The sequence below is a fragment of the Accipiter gentilis genome, chromosome 8 (genome assembly GCF_929443795.1).
Source record: "Accipiter gentilis chromosome 8, bAccGen1.1, whole genome shotgun sequence".
NCBI classification, from domain to species: Eukaryota; Metazoa; Chordata; class Aves; order Accipitriformes; family Accipitridae; genus Astur; species Astur gentilis.
The window spans coordinates 13,297,441-13,314,840 of NC_064887.1; the positions used below are offsets into that span (position 1 = coordinate 13,297,441).

The window sequence follows — 17,400 nt, forward strand, 5'->3', positions numbered from 1 at the left end:
ACCAGCATGCCAGGAGGCTGGGGTAGGAAGAAAAACAAACCCCTGAGGAACCAGGGAGGCCCCTATGCCGGGCAGGGCAGGCTGTTGGGGGCTGCAGGCACATGGGAGCATGGGACATGGGGCAGCTGCTCCGGCCTCATCCCGCCCTGTGCTGCCTGGCACGGGTGCGCACTGGGTCTGCTCTGCACGGTCCAGCGGTGCCATCCCTGTGGCTGTGCCGGGAGGAGAGCTGCAGGCACAGGGGGCATTGGCAGGGCCCACACAGATGCTAGTGTGCTGGGGCAGGAGCAGGGCCACCATGGTGGGGTCCTGCAGGCATGCTCAGCCTCGTGCCAATCTACCACCGCCGCTTGGCACAGGCAGCCAGGAGGGGTGTCCCACCCCGCCGGGGCGCAGCACCACGGCACAGCCCGGGGAGAACCAGCCAGGGCATGAGGAGCCACTCACACACACGTCCCCACCGTGCCAAGGGCGGGTGGGCTTCTCCTTGCCCTGCCACCAGGGACAGCAGCGGGGGCACTGAGGGGAGACGGGAACAGCCAGCACCAATTTGTCACAGTCAATTTTTGTCAAATCAGTCCCACTTCCTTCTCCATCTGGCTACTGGGCTTTGCCATCAGGGAGGCAAAAAGCAGAAAACCCTCAGTTTGAGCAGGTCTGATGATGCTGCCTCAGACACCATTCCCAGCCAGCAGCGGAGGAGGTGCAGAGGTGGTGGCACACGTCAGGCTGCCTGCAAGGGCCAGTCCCCGTCACTGTTTCACTGTACACCTGAGTGATGGGGCAGAGAGGCTGCTTACTAACGGCTGCAGTTGACACCAAAGAGCACTGGAGGCCAGAATGGGAAATCAAAATGGTATTGACAGGGTTGAAACGCCTTCTGGGGAAAATTGACTCTTGCCCAGAAGGGCAAATGCAAATGCCCCTGCCTTCAGCTGGGATACTGGGCTCCAGAGCAGCAGCCCTTGCTTCCCGCGGACTGTGGAAGATGGCTAGATGGGCAGCTGGATGGTACACCTAGGGCTTAGCAAGCTGAGGCCAACAGAGATGAAGCCCACCCACTGTCAGCATAACAAACAGCAGCAGTGCGGGATGAGGGACCACAGCCTGGAGCAGGAGCTCCTATGGGAGGGTCAGCGCAAAGCCCAGACAATCTCTGAGGGACCGGCATGCGAAAGAAAATCACCTCAACGGCACGTGTTCAAGCAGGCTGGTCAAACATGATGGTCCTTGTGTAAGACATGGGAAGTTACCCGACAGCTCAGCACAGTGCTGAGCGGGCGCCGGCTGGCCAGGGTGGGAAGGGTGCGGAGCTGCACAGCCCCACAGGGACCGGCCAGAGTAGCGGGGCCATCCCCAGAGGAGCGGCCAACTGAGGGGAAGCTGCAGGAACAGTTTTCAAGCATGCGAGACGTGGCTGTGTGGAGGAAGGACGTAGCCTGTTCTCTGTATCCCTTAGGGACAGGACAAAGTCTTAAATTGCAGGGGACAGATTCCAGTTGGATATTAAGAAAACCCATCCCCATGGCATGATAAGACTTGGGGCTTGTCTGGGGGCACTGGGGTATCCCTGGGGATCATCAAAGGACCCCAATGGGGACAGGATCCCGAGGTGTGCCCACCACAGCAGCAGACCATTGAGGCCCCCATTCTGTTCCCCGTGCCATCAGGGAGGCAGAGCTGGGTCCCCACCTCCTCTCCTCTGGACCCAGCTGCCTGTTGCACTACGTTTATTGTCTGTAAGGCAGGGCTAGCACCTCCAAAAGGTTACTGCAGAGCTGGAGGCTGTGCACAACCAACACTGTCCCTTGTCCATTTGCACGTCGGGGGTGGCCCTGTCCCGCGCTGGCAGTGATGCTCACGGCCCCGCTGGCATCGCTTCAGGTCCAGAGCACGCTGAGAGCTGCAGGGCAGGCAGCTGCCAGCTCGCTGCTTCCCCTCTCGCCCCAAAGCTTGGGTATTTGTGTCCGTGGGCTCAGGTGGCAGCACCCCAGCTCCTGAAAGAGCTCCTCTCCTGCCCGCTCTGCTGCACTCTGCTGCTGCTTGTCCTTGGGGGCCATCCCAGCATGTCCCCCAGCAGCGTGGGGCCATGTTGATAGTCAACGATGTGCCAGCATGGCCAGTACACGCTGCGTGGGCAGCCAGGGAGCGGATGGCACAGTCCTGCTGTGGGGAAGGCACTCTTCGGAAGGGGCACCGGCGTCTGGCCACTCGGACCTGGAGGGGGACGGGCAGCCCCTCGTCCCCACAACACTGTCCCAGCAGGCTGGGGCCAGCGTTGCCCCTCTGCACGGTGCCAGCGCAGCCTCATGCCTCCTCGGCAGTGGCATCGATCCCCGCGTAGGTGAAGTTCTCGAACAGGGCCATGTTCACATAGGCCTGTGGGGGAACCCCAGTCAGGAGCCGGTGGTGGCAGTGTCCCTATCTACTTCTCATCCCTGCTGGCACACTCTCAGGTGCTGTGCCCTGGAGGGAGGCAATGGGGCTCCCCACACCCAAAAATTGATGCTGGGGTTACCCCCGCCACATGATGGGGTCACACAGGTTCTGCTGCTGCTGGATGTCCCCCCACAACTGAGCCCAAGGGATGCTCCAGCATTTGGACAAATCCCGCACAAGGTGGGCATCCCTCCTGCTGAGCCATCATCACTCACCTTCCTGGCCTCCAGCATGCGGATGAGCTGCATGGAGATCTGGGCGAAGGGTGGGCGCTCGTAGGGGCGGTCGCGCCAGCACTGCCGCATCAGCTCGTACCTGGGGGCAGAGAGCCGGCGGCTCAGCGTGCACAGGGAGAGATGGGGCATAAAAGCTGTTTGTGGGAGATGGGGGGAAGCGGGTGGGAAATGAAAGCCAAGGAAGGGTGTTTGGGGTGTGAGACCCCAGCTTATCCCCCAGCCACAGTGCAGAGGGGAACCGGGCAGGAGCTCTGCCCACTTACACCTCATCGTCACAGTTGCGTGGCTTCTCCATGCGGTAGCCCTGGGGCAGCTTCTCATAGAGCTCGGCACATGTCATCCCGCAGTACGGCGTCCCCCCTGCAGCCAGAGACACACAGCTGGCTGCAGCGGGGACGGTCCCTGGGTCACCCCCTCTGGGGCTGCAGGAGGACCTGCAGGGACCCGCATGGAGGCAGGGGACACAGAAGAGCCTTACCCAAGCTGACGATCTCCCAGAGCAGCACACCGAATGACCACCTGAAAGGGCAGGAACCGAGGCTGTGATGGAGACCCCAGCCATGCCCTGCTGATGGGCATGGAGCAAAGCCCAGGGTGCAGCAGGCAGCCAGGTCTTGGGCTGAGCTGGCAGCTCCCCAGGATGATGCATCAGCATCACCTCCTGCCCTTGCAGCACTCAGGGCAAAAGCATCACCACACTGACCACCCCGGAGAGGGATGGAGGTGGCCCCAGCCATGCTCTAGCCCTAGTGCCCCTGCCTGCAGGACTTACACATCGCTCTTGGTGGTGTACACGCTGTAGTTCAGGGACTCGATGGCCATCCACCGAACTGGCAAGCGGCCCTGGGGAAGCAGAGAATGACTGTCAGGGCAGGGGGGATGCCCCGCAGACGGAGGGCAGCTGTGACACAGCCGGTGCCAGCATGGTGGGTTGTTCCCACTGATGGCAGGGGTCCTGCATTGGTGCAGGCCCCATGGAGACGCTTTGCTCCTGCCTCACCATCGTCTTCTTCACATAGACCTCCTCCCCTCTGGAAAGGCCAAAGTCGGCAATCTTGGAGGCCAGGTTTTCTCCCACCAGGATATTCCTGGCTGCCAGGTCCCTGTGGATGAACTGAAAGGGGCCAGCAGTCAGCAGAAGCCACACGCTCCCTCCTGCTGGCCCCAGGGGTCTTGTGCCCTGATGGGGAGTCCCCAGGCCCCAGGGAAAGGATGCTCTGAGAGGCTTGCTGGGGATGTACCTGCTTCTCACTCAGGTACTGCATCCCCTTGGCCACATCTGAAGCAAACTGGAGGAGCTGCTGGGAGGTGAGGGTGGAGGCGGTGCCATGCTCCTTGGCAAAGGCTGGGTCTGTCTCCAAGACTCGGCTTTTGCGGAGGAAGTCAAGGAGGTTTCCATAGGGAGCATACTCAATGGCGATGTACAGGTAGCCTGAGGGGCAGGAGGAGGTTGGGCTCCTGGGGCTCTCCCCAGCAAAGAGGAATACACAGCCAGACAGGGGCTGTGGGGCTGGGGAGAGAGGAGAGGGGGACAGCCCTCACCCTTGTTCTCGCAGGCACCCAGCAAGTTGATGATGTTGGGGTGATGGCCCAATTTGCACAGCACCTCCAGCTCCCCGGCAAAGTCGCGATGGTCGTTCTCCGAAGCAAACTCTGGAAGAAAAGAAGGGACGGACACCTCAGTCCTACAACAAGGGCCCTTCCTCTGCTCCTCCACCGATGGCTCCTGCCCCTCCTCAGAACCGAGCATGGCCCAGGATGCAGCTGGATCCCCCAGGCCACCCTTCCCACCTCCCCCCACACTCACCTTTCAACATCTTGATGGCTGCATTCATTTTCAGGCCGTCCTTTTTGATCATGGCCCTGATGACCTGCCCAAAGTTGCCCTCCCCGATCATGTCCTCAAACTTGATGTCTTCCCACTCTAGGATGGGGTAGCTGAGGGGTTCAGGCTGCGGCTTAGGCCGGCGTGTCAGGGTCAGGGTCCCCGAGTTGAACTGCAGGATGGTCTCTTCCCCCTGGCAGATGGGAACGGGTGAGGTTAGAGGCACCGGGCACCCCTCTGCCTGCACGGCAGTCCTGGCAGGGCAGGCATCATGGGCAAGGGCGGGCTCCGCACCCTCTCCGCGTGGAAGTGAGGTCTGGCTGCGTCTGGACTGGAGGCTACGGAGCGTGACCTGGATCGGGCTGGGACGTGGGGAGCTGGGGATACAGTCCTGGCGGGGCAGGCGGCACTCACCGAGCCAGACTGGTATGTAAAGGTGCGGCGCCGGTGGAAAAAATTCTTCTTGATGAGGAAAAGTGCCAGAAGGGCAAAGAGGATGGTGAGGCAGGTGACGGACACGGAGCCAACGATGGCCAAGAGCAGCTGCTGGTCTATTCCCCCCTGCTCGGTGCTCTGGCTGCCCAGGCTGGGCGGCACGCTCAGCGCTCCTGCCAAAAGGAGGGATGGAGGGTCGTGGTCCACAGCCGAGCCCTGTCCAGGCTGCATGGGTGGCCAAGCACCAAGACAGCAGCCCTCTCCCAGCACCCTGCGACCCCATGAAGATACCACAACCACATCCCAAGCTCCTGGTGCCATGGTGACACAGGGGTGATGGTGTCACTGACCGGGCCCTGCCACTGAACCTGCTGGTTTCTAGACATCCAACCACCTCTGGGTCCAGCCACCAGCTCCTCCCGTGCCGGCTCTGCCCTGGTCCTCTAGCCCCTCGCACACCGTGTCACCCTTTGGCCAAGGCAGAGCCACCCTGTGGGTGCCGTGCTGTCACCATGCCACCCCTGCCCCATCAGGACTAGGAGGAGCAGGATTTCTGAAGACACCCACAAGTGTTTTGGGCTTGGGCTGCTGCTTCAGAGCCACTCTCTGAAGTCACATGAGCACCCCGTCACTCTTTGCTGACCCAGATGCTGAGCCCAAGCTCCTCCAGACCTGAGCCCCCTGTCTGCTGGGACAGCCTTCTCACCATCCCCCAGGGTTTTGGCTTTCACGGGCTGGCTCCATTCCCCTGGGACATGGGAGTTGGCACGGACGCGAAACTGGTAGCTGGTGCTGGCGTTGAGGCCCCCGACGATCTTGGTGGTCTCGGCGCCACTGTCGGTGTCAATCCACTGGGGCTCGCTGGTGCCCCCCATCTGCTGCAGCTCCACGATGTACTTGGTGATGCCCCCGTTGGGGTACTCGGGGACTTGCCAGGAGAGCCTGACGGCGGTGTCGGACACGGACTCTGCTGAGAGCAACCGTGGGGAGGAGGGCCCTGGGACAAGGAAAGGAGAGTGTCAGTCCCAGGATGGGGCTTCTGGCACTGCAGGGCCTGAACGCTGCTGTGAGGACCGGACCCCATGGATGGCAATGGCAAGCAAAGCTGTGCCAGATTTGAGGGACCTCCAGGGACCCCTGGCCCCTGCTTGGAGGAGGTGCAGGAGGAGGTGGAGCTGCTCTCCAGGTACAACAGTAGGGCAGGACTGTACCCCCAAATGCTCCCAGCCTCAGGGACCATCAAGGTAGATGTCTGTGTATAGACTAGCCCTTGGGATATTTTATTTCATCAACCCTCCCTCACACACAGTGTTCCCACCGCCTCCTCTGAGTCTTCTCTAGCCTGCCGACATCCCTAACCCCAAATCACCAAATCACACAAAGCTCTTACAAGCATGAAGAGGAGAAAACCTCACATCCTCCAAGCCTGATGCCCACTAGCCCTCCCTACATGTGCCAGCCAGTGCTGAGCCTCACCGAAGGCCTCATGCACTCCTTCCCCCTTGGCTGCCAGAAAGGTTGGTCCGGCTGATGCTCCACCTCTCCATGGTCTCCCACCCAGTGGAGATCTGCGTGCATGTGTGCATGTGCCCATAGGAGGGACTTCAGGTCTCCCCAAGCCCTAGTGACCATCCAGCAAAATTACCAGGCGGCGGGGTTAAAGTGAACCAAAGGGAAGTATTTTTTTCACACAAAGTATAATTATACCGAGGAACTTGTTGCTACAAGCTGCAACTCTAGACAGGTCCATCAGGGCTTGGGCAAGGATGCAGAGAACAGATCTGTTTGCGAGCATCACTTGTGATGGCCTGAATGTCACGTTCAGCTTAGAATGTTTCTCAGCTGCTTGGTGCTGGAGGCTGCAGGGTCTAGCAGGGAAAGGAGGACCCATTTTCCCCCAAGCAGCTGTTCATGCTCTATCAGGTGGGATACAAGACCTGGGGATGTTTGCCGTTACAGTTATAACTGATTTATCATTGTAATTCCCTGTAATATTTCCCTGTGTTCTGCTGGACCCACCTTTGCTGTTGATCATGACCTTGTAGAGGTCGGAGGGGGGCCCCAGGCTGGTGCAGTGGTACACCAGCACCTCCAGCCCATACTCCTTGTTGTACTCCAGGTCCCCAATGCGGGCAGAGAGCACAGAGATGGATGTGATGTTTTTCTCACAGAGCAGCCGCCTTGCAGAGTCAAAGAGGTGGACAATGAAGCCGTGTGCCGGCTCGTGGTTACTTGGCAATTTCCAGTTGACGTGAAGGATGTTTTTCTCCTCTATGGACCAACCTTCGATCACAGGCTTGACTGTGGGTTCTGTGAACAAAAAGGCAACAAAACCTCACAGCGCATCAGCCCTGGGGTTTTGCAGACCTGGCACCGTGCAGCATTAGGGGTAGGGTCAGCGTTAGGGTCAGGGTGAGGGAGATGGAGGCTCACCAAGGCACTCGGTCACCATGACAGCCTCAGGCCCCTTGCTGCCCTCCCCACCATCCCCTGGACGGCTCAGCTGCACCTTGACGATGTAGGCGGTCACCGGCCGGAGGTTCATGAGGGTGATGTTCTCGCTGTTGTCGACTGTTGGCCAAGAGGACATGTCAAAGCCATGTCCATGACCCACAATGTGCCTGGCCACTGGCATCCTCCTTGGCATTACCACTGGGGCCCCGGGACGGAGACCTCTGCCCAACCCAGACACCCACTGGCTGGGGCAGCCATCTCCTCCCGCCCAGGTCCTACCTGTGCCCTCTGCCCCCTGGTAGACACATACCCACAATGGATGACCAGGCTGAGTTGTCATCCTTGGGCTTGTAGAGCAGCTTGATGGAGATGATGGGTCCATCACCAGAGAAGCAGTCCACAGGAGACACCACGAGCTGGCGGCTTTGCTTGGCTAGCAGCCGGGGGGGGCTCAGGGGTGCTGGTGGCACTTAGAGGGGGGAAGAAGGAATGACACCAGTGGGACTGGGAGCAACGAGGAGCAGAGTGTGGGTACATCCACCACCTCTTGGCTTCTTCCAGCTTTGTCAGGGAAGCCTTTTATCACCAGCCAAACCTGTCTGCTGGCACTGCAGCACACGATGGGTGGCACCCAGTCCAGTGCAGGGTGTTTGGCATTGCCACACCATGCTGTCAGCCTCCCCCAGCAACCCCAGCTTGTCCTGCCACAACCCTTTCCTCACCTCGGATATTGACCTTGACTTTCCGGCTGTCCTGGCCCCCGGTCGTAGAGACCCGGCACTCCCAGAGCCCTGTGTCCGCCTTCGTCAGGTGCTGCACCTGAAACTCGCAGGTGATCTGCCCTGGCTCGATGATGGCTTTGATAAGCTGTAGGCACAGAGGGTGCCATCAGCCCCCTGGCTCAGCTGCCTATCTCCCCACACCGGCCTGAAGCTGCCCAGCAGCCCAGCGGAGAGACAAGTGCTTTTGAGGGAGCCAGCAACACAGGGGTGGTAGTGGGGCAAGGGCACAGGGGCAGTACCTTGAGCACAGTGCCGTCAGCCTTGCGCAGCTCCACACTGTCGCTGGCGGGCAGTGGGTTGCCAGTAGCCACGCAGCTGACGATGGGCTCTGAGCCCAGGTTGAACTCCAGCTCCGAGGCCAGTTGGATGATCTGGGGGAACCGGTCTGGCCCACAGAAATTGGCATTAGGGCTGGCCCCACTCGTCCCCAGGCTCAAGAGGGGCTGGCGCCTTTCCCTGGTCCCGGGTGCAGCCAGACCCTGGTGCCAGGGGGCCAGTGCCAGATGCTGCAGTCCAGCCCTGATCCCCACCCCACGTGCCAGGCTCAGCAACGCTCTCAGCATGGCTAATCCTGGGGTGCCAGACTAGATGGTCCCCTTGCAGCACCCCGGTTTCCATAGTGTTGGGGGCTATTTCTGCAGGCAAGGGGGGCTGCTGGGCCAGCTGGGAAGGCCAGTAGATGACCCCCCAGTCACTGGTGAGGAGGAAGCCAGAGCCCACCTAAGGATGGGGGACAGAAACCCACCGCAGCCCCACACCAGCCTCACCTGACTTTTCACAGTGCTGCCCATGCCAGCCCGCTGGGCAGACACAGCCGCTGAAACGGTTACAGCTGCCTCCATTTCGGCAGGCGCACCCCAGGGCACAGTCGGGGCCATAGTATCCTGGGGGACAGGCTGCAGGGAGAGGAGAGATCGCTGCTATCCCCGGCTGTGGTGCAGGAGAGCACGGGCAGCTGGTGCAGTCAGTGGCACTGCTCAACCCATGCTGACTCTCAGGCTGGGAGAAGCTTGCATAGGTGCTGCTGCTGCTGAAGAGCAGAGCTGGGCCCTGGAGGGAGCCCAGGCTGGTTGGGGAAGCTGATGGACGCCGAAGTCGCCATACCTTGGCTGCAGCGGGAGCCAGTCCAGCCTGAGGCGCAGGTGCAGCCGTAGGGGTCCGGCAGGCAGAAGCTCAGCCCCTTGCAGCCCTGGGCTCTCTGGCACGTCTCCTGGCAGTTGCGGCCAAACTGGCCTTCCCGGCAGGCTGGGAAAAAAAAGCGTGGTCTGCCCTCACTTGCTGTTCACCCATGCACTGTTTGTGCATGGCACGGTGCCAGCTCAGGTGCCCTAAGCCCTGTATCACCACCCAGAGCAGGCACAGCAGCCCTGTCCTGCTGAGAGGGTGGACGGTCCAGCCCTGCTCCAGAAACAGGGGGCACTGCGGGTGGGGAGGCACTGGGGATGCACGCGGAGTTTCTGGCCACAGTGCCCGGGGCTGGGAGTGCAGTGAGGCCCCCATGCATGTCCTGGGCACAGCTCCCGGGGCTGGGCAGCCTGGCACCTACCTCGCTCGCAGCGGGTGCCCATGAACCCGGGAGGGCAGACACATTCGCCAACATGGTCGTGGCAGACGCCGCCATTCAGACAGTCAGGACAGTCCTTCTCGCAGGCCGGTCCCCATTTCTTCGCAGGGCAGGCTGCGGAGAGAGCGGAGGGGGCGCAGGGTGGCACCAGGCTGGAGGGCAGGGTACGGCCACCTGTCCCCATGTCCCAGGGAGCCAGGGCCCCGCTCACCTCTCACAATCAGGCGGTAGAAGGCACTCCACAGAGGGCTGTCCCCCATGAATGTGGCACTGTAGACGCCATTTTCGCTCACGCTGACATTGGGGAGCGTCAAGGTGACGAGGTCGCCCCGCACCTCGCTCCGGTCCGTGGTCTGATAGTAGGTGCCTGCAAGGGAGCAGAAGGTGACCTGGGGTCCCCCCATGCCCCCGGGGCTGGTGCCAGGCACCAGCTGGGAGCAGCCCCAGCCCCATGCCTGCTTTTGGGGCCACTTGCCATTTCTTTTCCACATAACGTCCGTCTCCTTCTTCTTGAGGACCCTGGCAGAGAAGGTGGCTGGCTCGGCGATGTTCACAGACTGTGTGGCCTTCACCGGGAAGAGGTGGGCTGTGGAGGAGGAGGAGGAGCAGGCTGAGCAGCGGTCGCCCCCCAGGGCACTCACACCCAAGGGCAGCGCTGGCACCCCCAGACCAGTCACCCCAAAACATGGCCCTGGCACAGCCCAGCACCCACCACATGTTGCTGCTGGGACATCGTGACACGCCTCCCCATCCACCCCGCGTGGGAGCTGGGACCCCCTCAAGCCTCTGCAGGGACAGGCACTCCCATCCCAGCTCCTTCAGCCCCCGCCGGCAGACACCAAGGAGCGGGATGGGGCACCCCGTCCTCTGGCCAGCCCGCCAGCCCCAGCCCGGCGCGGGATGCTGGTGGCAGCAGCCTGGGGAGGTGACAGCTGGGACAAATCCGCACGGTGCGCCCTGCTTGCTGCTGGCTCAGGAGGCGCAGAGTGGCTGCAGGCAGTGACAGCGTGGGCAGGCGAGGGGCAGCGAGGGGAAGCAGGCGTGCGGAGGGTGCACGCCAGCCCACGGGACCATTGGCCCTGTCATGTCTGTTTTCCTGATTTCCCAGTTGTTGGGACATGCAGCAGCAATGAACTCTCAGAGTATTAATATGAGTCAGCCAGAGCCCAGCTTTGAGCACAAACAGGACTATAAATATGTTAAGACCTGGGAAACCAAGCCCTGGGCGTGCCAGGACAGACACAAAACAGGGCACAGGCAGGTGCTGACTCTCGGAGCCTGCCAGCCATGCCAGCTTCACACACTAAAAGCAGCCACGCTGGGTTGGAACTAAGGCACATCCAGCGCCGAGCCCTGCCCCAGCGAGGCTGGGAGGAAGCGGCACATGCCGCAGACGCCCGTGGAAGAGCACCGCAGGTCGCGTGTCCCGGTAATTCCCCAGAATCCCCTCCCCACTTACCCCTCTAGCTGGGATCTTTTTACCACTGACTTTGCAGTCCCTCGTAAAGGGCACACAGATGTGGCCCCTGTCCTGCCTCACTCCATCTCACTCACTGGAGTGAGGGCCCAACATGTCCCCCGGGGAGCCCCAAACACAGTGCTTTGTGTTTACCTACACTGAATTTTATCTGTCACTCCATCACCACCCAGCAGTTTCTGCAGCCCCCCCCAAGCTCATCCATCCCCGCATCTCTCCGGGCCGCTCAGGGATAGCAGCTGGCACGGCCGCTTGTTCAGCTGTCTGCAAGCACAACCGGTGGCACAGGTCCCCACAGAGACCCTGTGCCATGCCAGTGGGGACTTCCCCACGTGACAAGAACCATAAATTAACTTCTATTCTTGCTCCCTTTCTTTTAGTCAGTTATTTACCCAGGCAAAGACCTCCCCTGCCACCCTCTGGGTGCAGAATTGCTCCCAAAGAGCCTTTGAAAGGGAATTTTCCCATTTTTTTCCAGGAACCCAAACAGACAGTGTCAACTGAGTCCTCAGAGACCCTCCCACTGCAAACTCATGCTGCCTCCTCCTCAGGGAGAACATAACCACCAATTCTCTTCTTCATTACAGTTTCTACTAATTTGCCTGGTTCTGATTTGGGTTTACAGGCCTGTAACTTCCTATCCAGAAAGCTTTTAGGAAAGGCTGGTGTCCCATGAGCAGCCTTGCTGCCCGCTCTCCGCTCATGCCCCACAGGCAGTAGCAGAGCCCTGCTCATGGCAAGCCTGGCCTGGCATCGCCGCACTGCTCTGCTTGGCTATTTATCGCCTGTGTCTTGCTATTAGTGCCAGCATTTTAGACAGATCCCCCAGCGAGTTTCCCCAACTTCTCTGTCATGCACATGGATGCAAAAATAAAAGAATTTTGGTTTTCTGCAATCGTTTTTCTGGGTGTCTTTCTGCTCTGGATATTGTAAAAAATAGTTTATTGCCAGATTTTAAACCCTTCTGAAATTGCTACTCAGGATGTCTTTGGTCTGCTTTACTTTGTTTTTACAGCAAAACTTCCAAAGTTTGTCATCCTTCCTATGGTTGCCTTCATGGATGACCTTTTGGGAGATGCCAACTTTCCTCTAACAGCATTCTCCACCCACTGCTTTTTCACCCTGGCCTGCTTTGGTGCACTCTTGGGCTTAACAGGAGAGACAATATGCATCAAGCCTCCCTGGTGGGTTCTGTACACAGCCCTCCCTCCCCATGCAAAGATGTAATTTTTTTTCTTACTTCTTCCTTTATTTTTGTACTTCTTCTCTAAATTAAACAGAGCAATGGCAGTTTGTTTGACGCTTGGAAAAGAGCCACTTTTTTGGCACTTGTAACTCCTACATGGGCTTGGACCCAGACACCAACAAGCTCCTCCACAGCACTATTTTGGCCTGGCTATGTCAACCCAGAAGCGGGGGGCTGGCTGGCAGCCCCCCTACCATGGGACACCCTTTCACGCCGATGGAGCCCCAGAGCTGTCACCTCCTTTCATGGCTTATATACAGGGACATCTGGGGGTGCAGAGCCCCCTCTGTGCTCCTCACCCCCTGCCGCTGGCTGTGCCCCCCAGACTGACTCCCAGTGCCTCTGCCTCTCTCCCTCGGCACCTCTGTGCCGCTCTGCTTGCCCAGACTGGCCGGCTCCATTTCCAATTGGACCACTGCCATTTTTGGGTTGAGCCTCTGACCAAAGACACCGGCTCGTCCCTGCTCCTTGGGGGATGCTTGAACCTCACCAGCAGCCTCTGTTCCCCACCTTGGAGATAGTAGAGCTGCTTGCTAAAGCTGTGTTTTAACACAGGCAGGGAAACTTTTACCCGCCCCCCCCCCCCCCCCCATTCGCAGCAAAAGGTCAACGGTTTTAGCCAAAACTTTCTAAAAAAGATCTAGAAAGCATTGTGAGGCAAACACTTATCACAGAAAATTTCAGTCCTAATAGTTTTGCAGAGTCTCAAGCACAGGGGGAGCGGAGGTCGGGGGGGCAGTGTGGGAGAGTGCTGCCCTGGGTGGTATCCCTGCCACTGGCCAGCTCGGGGAGGCCCTTTTGGCTTATGTGGCCCCAAATGGGAGTAGGAGACAAGACCCCAGCGCTGCTCTTGGCTGTGGCATGCCCTAGCAGTGCCTCTTGGCAAGACCCCACTGCCAGAGCGGCGACGTGCTGCTGCGGCATGGTGCTTGCCAAGTGCCCAGGGAGGCTGCTGGAGATGAGTCCTGGCGCTACCTCCTCCCCAGGAGCCTGTGGCAGGGGCATGAGGCTGGCATGGCTCCTACGGGCTGCCCCCTGTCCTGGTTAATGATTTCCAGACCCCACCGCCTCCTCCAAGGGCACCCGACTTCCTCTTGGACCTTGCCCTGCTCCCAGGCACGGTTCCCAGCCCAGCCGGCTGCCCACACTGCTGCCCATCCCTGCACACCTCCATGGGTCTCAGCCACGCTCCTCCAGCTGAACATCCCTCCCCTCTCCACCCAACCGGTGCTGGCGGACCCCAAACCTAGCCCGTGGGTCAACGCCGTCCCCCCGCCATGCCGGGTGGTGCCGGGATTCCAAAGCACAGGGCAGGTAGCTCCCATGTGGACCCAGCTGGCAGGCGGGGGGGCTGCCCGCCACCCCCCCAGCCGCTCACCGTTGTGGCTGTTGTGCACGTAGACCACCTGGGCCTGCTCGGTTGGGGTGCGGCCCAGGCAGTAGAGGATCCCCACCAGGTCAGCCATGGAGAAGCCCCTGGCCTGGACATAGTTGCTGCGGTTGCGGTAGTTTTGGAAGCCCGTCTTGGGGTGTGTCATCACGATCTTGTTCTCCCGCTCGATCTGCAGATAGCTCACATCGCGCTCCCCCATGACACAGGAGAGGAAGAAGTTGGAGTGGGACAGGCTCTGCACGTTGGCAATCAGGGTGATGTCCAGGATGGCCCCTGGGGTGGGGGAGCACGAGGGCATGTCACGGCTGGGCAGGGGCACAGCCATTCCAGCCCTGCCTCGGGGCCACACTCTGTCACTCAGATGTCACCTCCTTTCCAGGACGTTTTTGCCACCCCCAGCCCAGAAGGCGCAGCCAGGGCACAGCCAGGTTGGGTACAAACCCATCGGGATGACACGGTGGGCATTTCCACTCTCCTTTTGGAGATCCCCAGGAGGTCAGCCCCCCGTCACAAGCCAAGCGTGCAGCAGGACGAGGGTGTCGGGGCCCCTGTCCTCCCGCAAGCTGCCTGCGCCCCAGCCCCTTGCTGCGGAGAGGCAGGCAGGGGAGGACACTGCTGCCCTCTGAGGTCTCCAAATGGCTGATCACGAAGGGATGTTTTCTCCCTCCAAACCCAGCTCTGATGGCGCCACTGAGCTCCCACAGCTGCCTACTCCCACCAAGTCTCCCTGGGGCAGGGGCTGCTCCCTGGAGCAGAGGGAAAGGGGTGATTTACCTGCCAGCAGTGGGAGGAGAAGCAGAAGATAAACCTGGAGTCCCATGTCCTTGGAGCGTGTCCTGAATCTGGCAGAGGTCAGAAAATCCCCAGCATGTCCCAGTCAAGGGGGTCAGACCCGGAGGCCGCGGCTACCTAGAGGCTCCACATGAGCAGCAGCTCAGGACCCCTGCTCCATGCCCTTGCCCCCCGCCCTTGCCCCCCATCTTGCCTCCACCCTGCTGCTCAGCATCCACGGCAGCCAGGACCACCTCCTCTGGTGCATAGCCTGGGCACGGTGAGGAAGATGTCCCCGTCCCCGCTTGCTCAGTGGCCACCCGACTGCTCAGGCGTGGGACTTGATGGCGAAGAGGCCACTGAGGTCCCCTGCCCGGTGGCAGCTCTCCCGGGGAACAGGCGCCCACCCTTCCAGGACTAGGGCTGCGTGCTCAGGGGTCCCCGAGCCACGCTGAGCCCCCAGGCCAGCCGGGAGGTGTCCCAACCCCCCCTCCTCGCCCACCGTGCAGAGGGTCTCATGCCCCAGCCCGCCCGGGTGGCAGCATTCCTGTCCCCTCGGTGCAGCCCTGTGGCTGACGGCTGTGGGAAGGGCTCTCTGGAGCAGGGAAAGGAAAGGGGCCAAGGGGCCGTGGCTGGCGGCGGCGGCGGAGCTGAATCCTGTTTCCCATGCGGCGTTTCCTGCTCTCCACCCATTGTTCGGAGACGGCCCTGACTCCAGGAGCCGGCGGGAGCTGCCCTGCGCAGGCTTTCCCCCGGCAAGCAGTGTGCGGCAAAGCTGAGGCTGTACACACCTCGTGACACCTTGGCCTCCTGCCGCCGCGAGCCGGGGTGCTGAGACACGGCCTCACCTGGGCTCCACGTTGTGCCGGGGCCCGACTCGCACCTGCAGGGCCACTGTCAGGGTTGAAAGGGGCTCAGCGGGAGAGCAGGCAGGGTGCCAAAAAGCTAGCCCGCCTGCATAGGAGGGCGGCCACTGCCGGGGGAGAAAAACCCGCCATGTTGCAGTAAACATGTCGGGGAGGAAGTGGAAAGCAGCAGACAGCCTGGCTTCCCCCAAGTGCTTTCCCATATACAGTGCCGGCACAGGCATGGCACGGCATGGCCCTGCTGCCCCCCCAGCCCCAGGGCGTCCCACCCAGCCTTCCTGCGAGGCTGCCCCGGCCTTCGGTGTGCTCTGGGCTCTTTATCTGGCAAACAAAAGGTATTCCCCAGGAAATCACGGTAAGCTTCACCCACCAAACCTTACGCTACTTCACAAATTGAACTGTTCCCACGTGAAAGCCAGGGCTGCTGGAGAGCGAGCCTCATGTTTTGGTGCGTCCCGAGCCCATGCCGTATCCGGCCAAAAATCTAAAGCACACATGGAGAGGAAAGGGAAATCCATTCATAGCTTCCGACTATTTACAGCGCACTCCAGGGCTACACGGTGCCCACAGCGTGCCGAGAGAGGGATGGCAGCGGGCAGGGGCTCCCCCAGCACAGCCACCCACCCACCCCGCAACAGGAGGGATGCAGAGGATCCAAAAAAGATGGACACCAGATGCAGCTGCCTCCATTTGCCTAGAAAACTAAGCATGGTGCTTTGCCGTGGGCTGTGCATAGGTGAGGGGCTCTGTTTTTGGGAGACCCCTGGGGAACAACCATAATGTAAATGCGGAGCACGAGGCCCCCCTGCAGTAGGACGTGCAGGGGCTGGGCAGCTGAGGCTGGTCCCTCCTGCTGTCGGTGCCCTCCTGGGAACCCCAAATCCCCATTTGCCTGGCCAACCCCAAGCTCATTTGCAAGCACGTTGGGTCAGAGACTCATCCGCACACCCAGTACAGCTGCAGGAAGGGGATAGATACATAAATAGGTAAATAAATGGCTTCTTCCTCTAGTTCACTGGCTACAATGGCTAGTCATGCTCAGAACTGCAATTGCCATCATGCCACCGTGTGCTGACATGTGCTGCGCCTGGGGAAGCAACTTGTTTTGTGCTCCCCTGGCAGCACACGGAGCCATGAGTTATGATGCATTCTGTGAAATGTCCTCCAACATCAGGATCCATTTGAGGACAGGATTATTTACACAGAACAAACACGCTTTATGGGAAGGCTTTGCAATCACAGACCCTGCAGTATGCTCCTCCAGGGAACACAGCGTGACTTTTCTTACTGCCCAACGGGAACCAGGGCATTGCTTTGCTCTTTGGGGGAATGGGAGCCATTTGGGGTCAGCTCTCCACACCTGGTGATGCCCAGGAGATCTCAGGGATCCATCGAGGGATCTGACCCAAGCTGATTTGCCCCCTTGCATTTTTTCTAGGAACACCTGGATAAGAGGTGTCTATTTGTGCAGATCCCTCGGTTTGGAGTTGAGGTAGGAAACCTCTCTGTGAGGTTCTGTGGTGAGACCCAACCAGGACCCTACAGCTCCAGTTTAACTTTATGTATCTCCAGAGGAGGAACCAGGGAGCTGGGTACAGCCAAGCTCAGCCAGAGCAGCTCGCCTTACTTCCCCTCCTGTAATACGGAAAGCTCTAGCTGCCCAACCCACAGCACACTGAAAGCACCTGAATTTCTGCTGAATTCACAGACCTCAACTTTTTTGCTGAATCACAACAGACTAAAAAAAAAAAAGAGAGACAAAAATACCCCTTTTTGTTATCATTTGCACTTTCTAATGCACGGCACCACATGCCAGAAACCATAACGCACCGATACGTTTCCTGATAGGAAATGCAAACGCCCTGCGAATCTACCGATGGGCTGGGCTGCCTCAGCAACATTTTCTAGCCCT

The 17,400-nt window shown here is 60.0% G+C and overlaps 1 protein-coding gene across 5 annotated transcripts; it reads right to left on the reverse strand.

The window, feature by feature from the left end:
* Positions 1 to 41: 41 nt before the first annotated feature.
* On the reverse strand, positions 42 to 15,593 carry TIE1 (tyrosine kinase with immunoglobulin like and EGF like domains 1). 5 transcript variants are annotated; one of them, XM_049807253.1, is made up of 24 exons: positions 15,414 to 15,593; positions 14,626 to 14,693; positions 13,837 to 14,124; positions 10,211 to 10,321; positions 9,947 to 10,102; positions 9,718 to 9,849; positions 9,276 to 9,416; positions 8,939 to 9,067; positions 8,411 to 8,556; positions 8,112 to 8,256; positions 7,700 to 7,858; positions 7,369 to 7,506; positions 6,955 to 7,245; positions 5,642 to 5,932; positions 4,795 to 5,108; positions 4,483 to 4,693; positions 4,218 to 4,328; positions 3,917 to 4,107; positions 3,676 to 3,789; positions 3,448 to 3,518; positions 3,154 to 3,194; positions 2,939 to 3,035; positions 2,655 to 2,754; positions 42 to 2,379 (listed from the first exon to the last, which is right to left on the reverse strand). In XM_049807253.1, exons 2-24 carry the CDS (start codon positions 14,669 to 14,671, stop codon positions 2,308 to 2,310), a joined length of 3,495 nt encoding a protein of 1,164 aa, XP_049663210.1. In that variant the 5' UTR covers positions 14,672 to 14,693; positions 15,414 to 15,593; the 3' UTR covers positions 42 to 2,307. The 5 variants fall into 5 exon arrangements, with proteins under 5 accessions (XP_049663210.1, XP_049663208.1, XP_049663207.1 ...); XM_049807251.1 differs by having other exon boundaries at positions 14,626 to 14,760; XM_049807250.1 differs by lacking the exon at positions 15,414 to 15,593 and adding an exon at positions 15,125 to 15,396 and having other exon boundaries at positions 4,915 to 5,108.
* Positions 15,594 to 17,400: the final 1,807 nt, after the last annotated feature.

Coding starts and splice junctions, on each gene's coding strand:
- TIE1 (XM_049807249.1), bottom strand. CDS start 15,315: ATGGGTGGAGAGCAGGAAACGCCGCATGGGAAACAGGATTCAGCTCCG. Junction 9,417..9,717: donor GGGCACCCGCTGCGAGCGAG/GTAGGTGCCAGG, acceptor TTTTTTTCCCAG/CCTGCCGGGAAGGCCAGTTT. Junction 3,195..3,447: donor TACACCACCAAGAGCGATGT/GTAAGTCCTGCA, acceptor CTGCCCTTTCAG/GTGGTCATTCGGTGTGCTGC.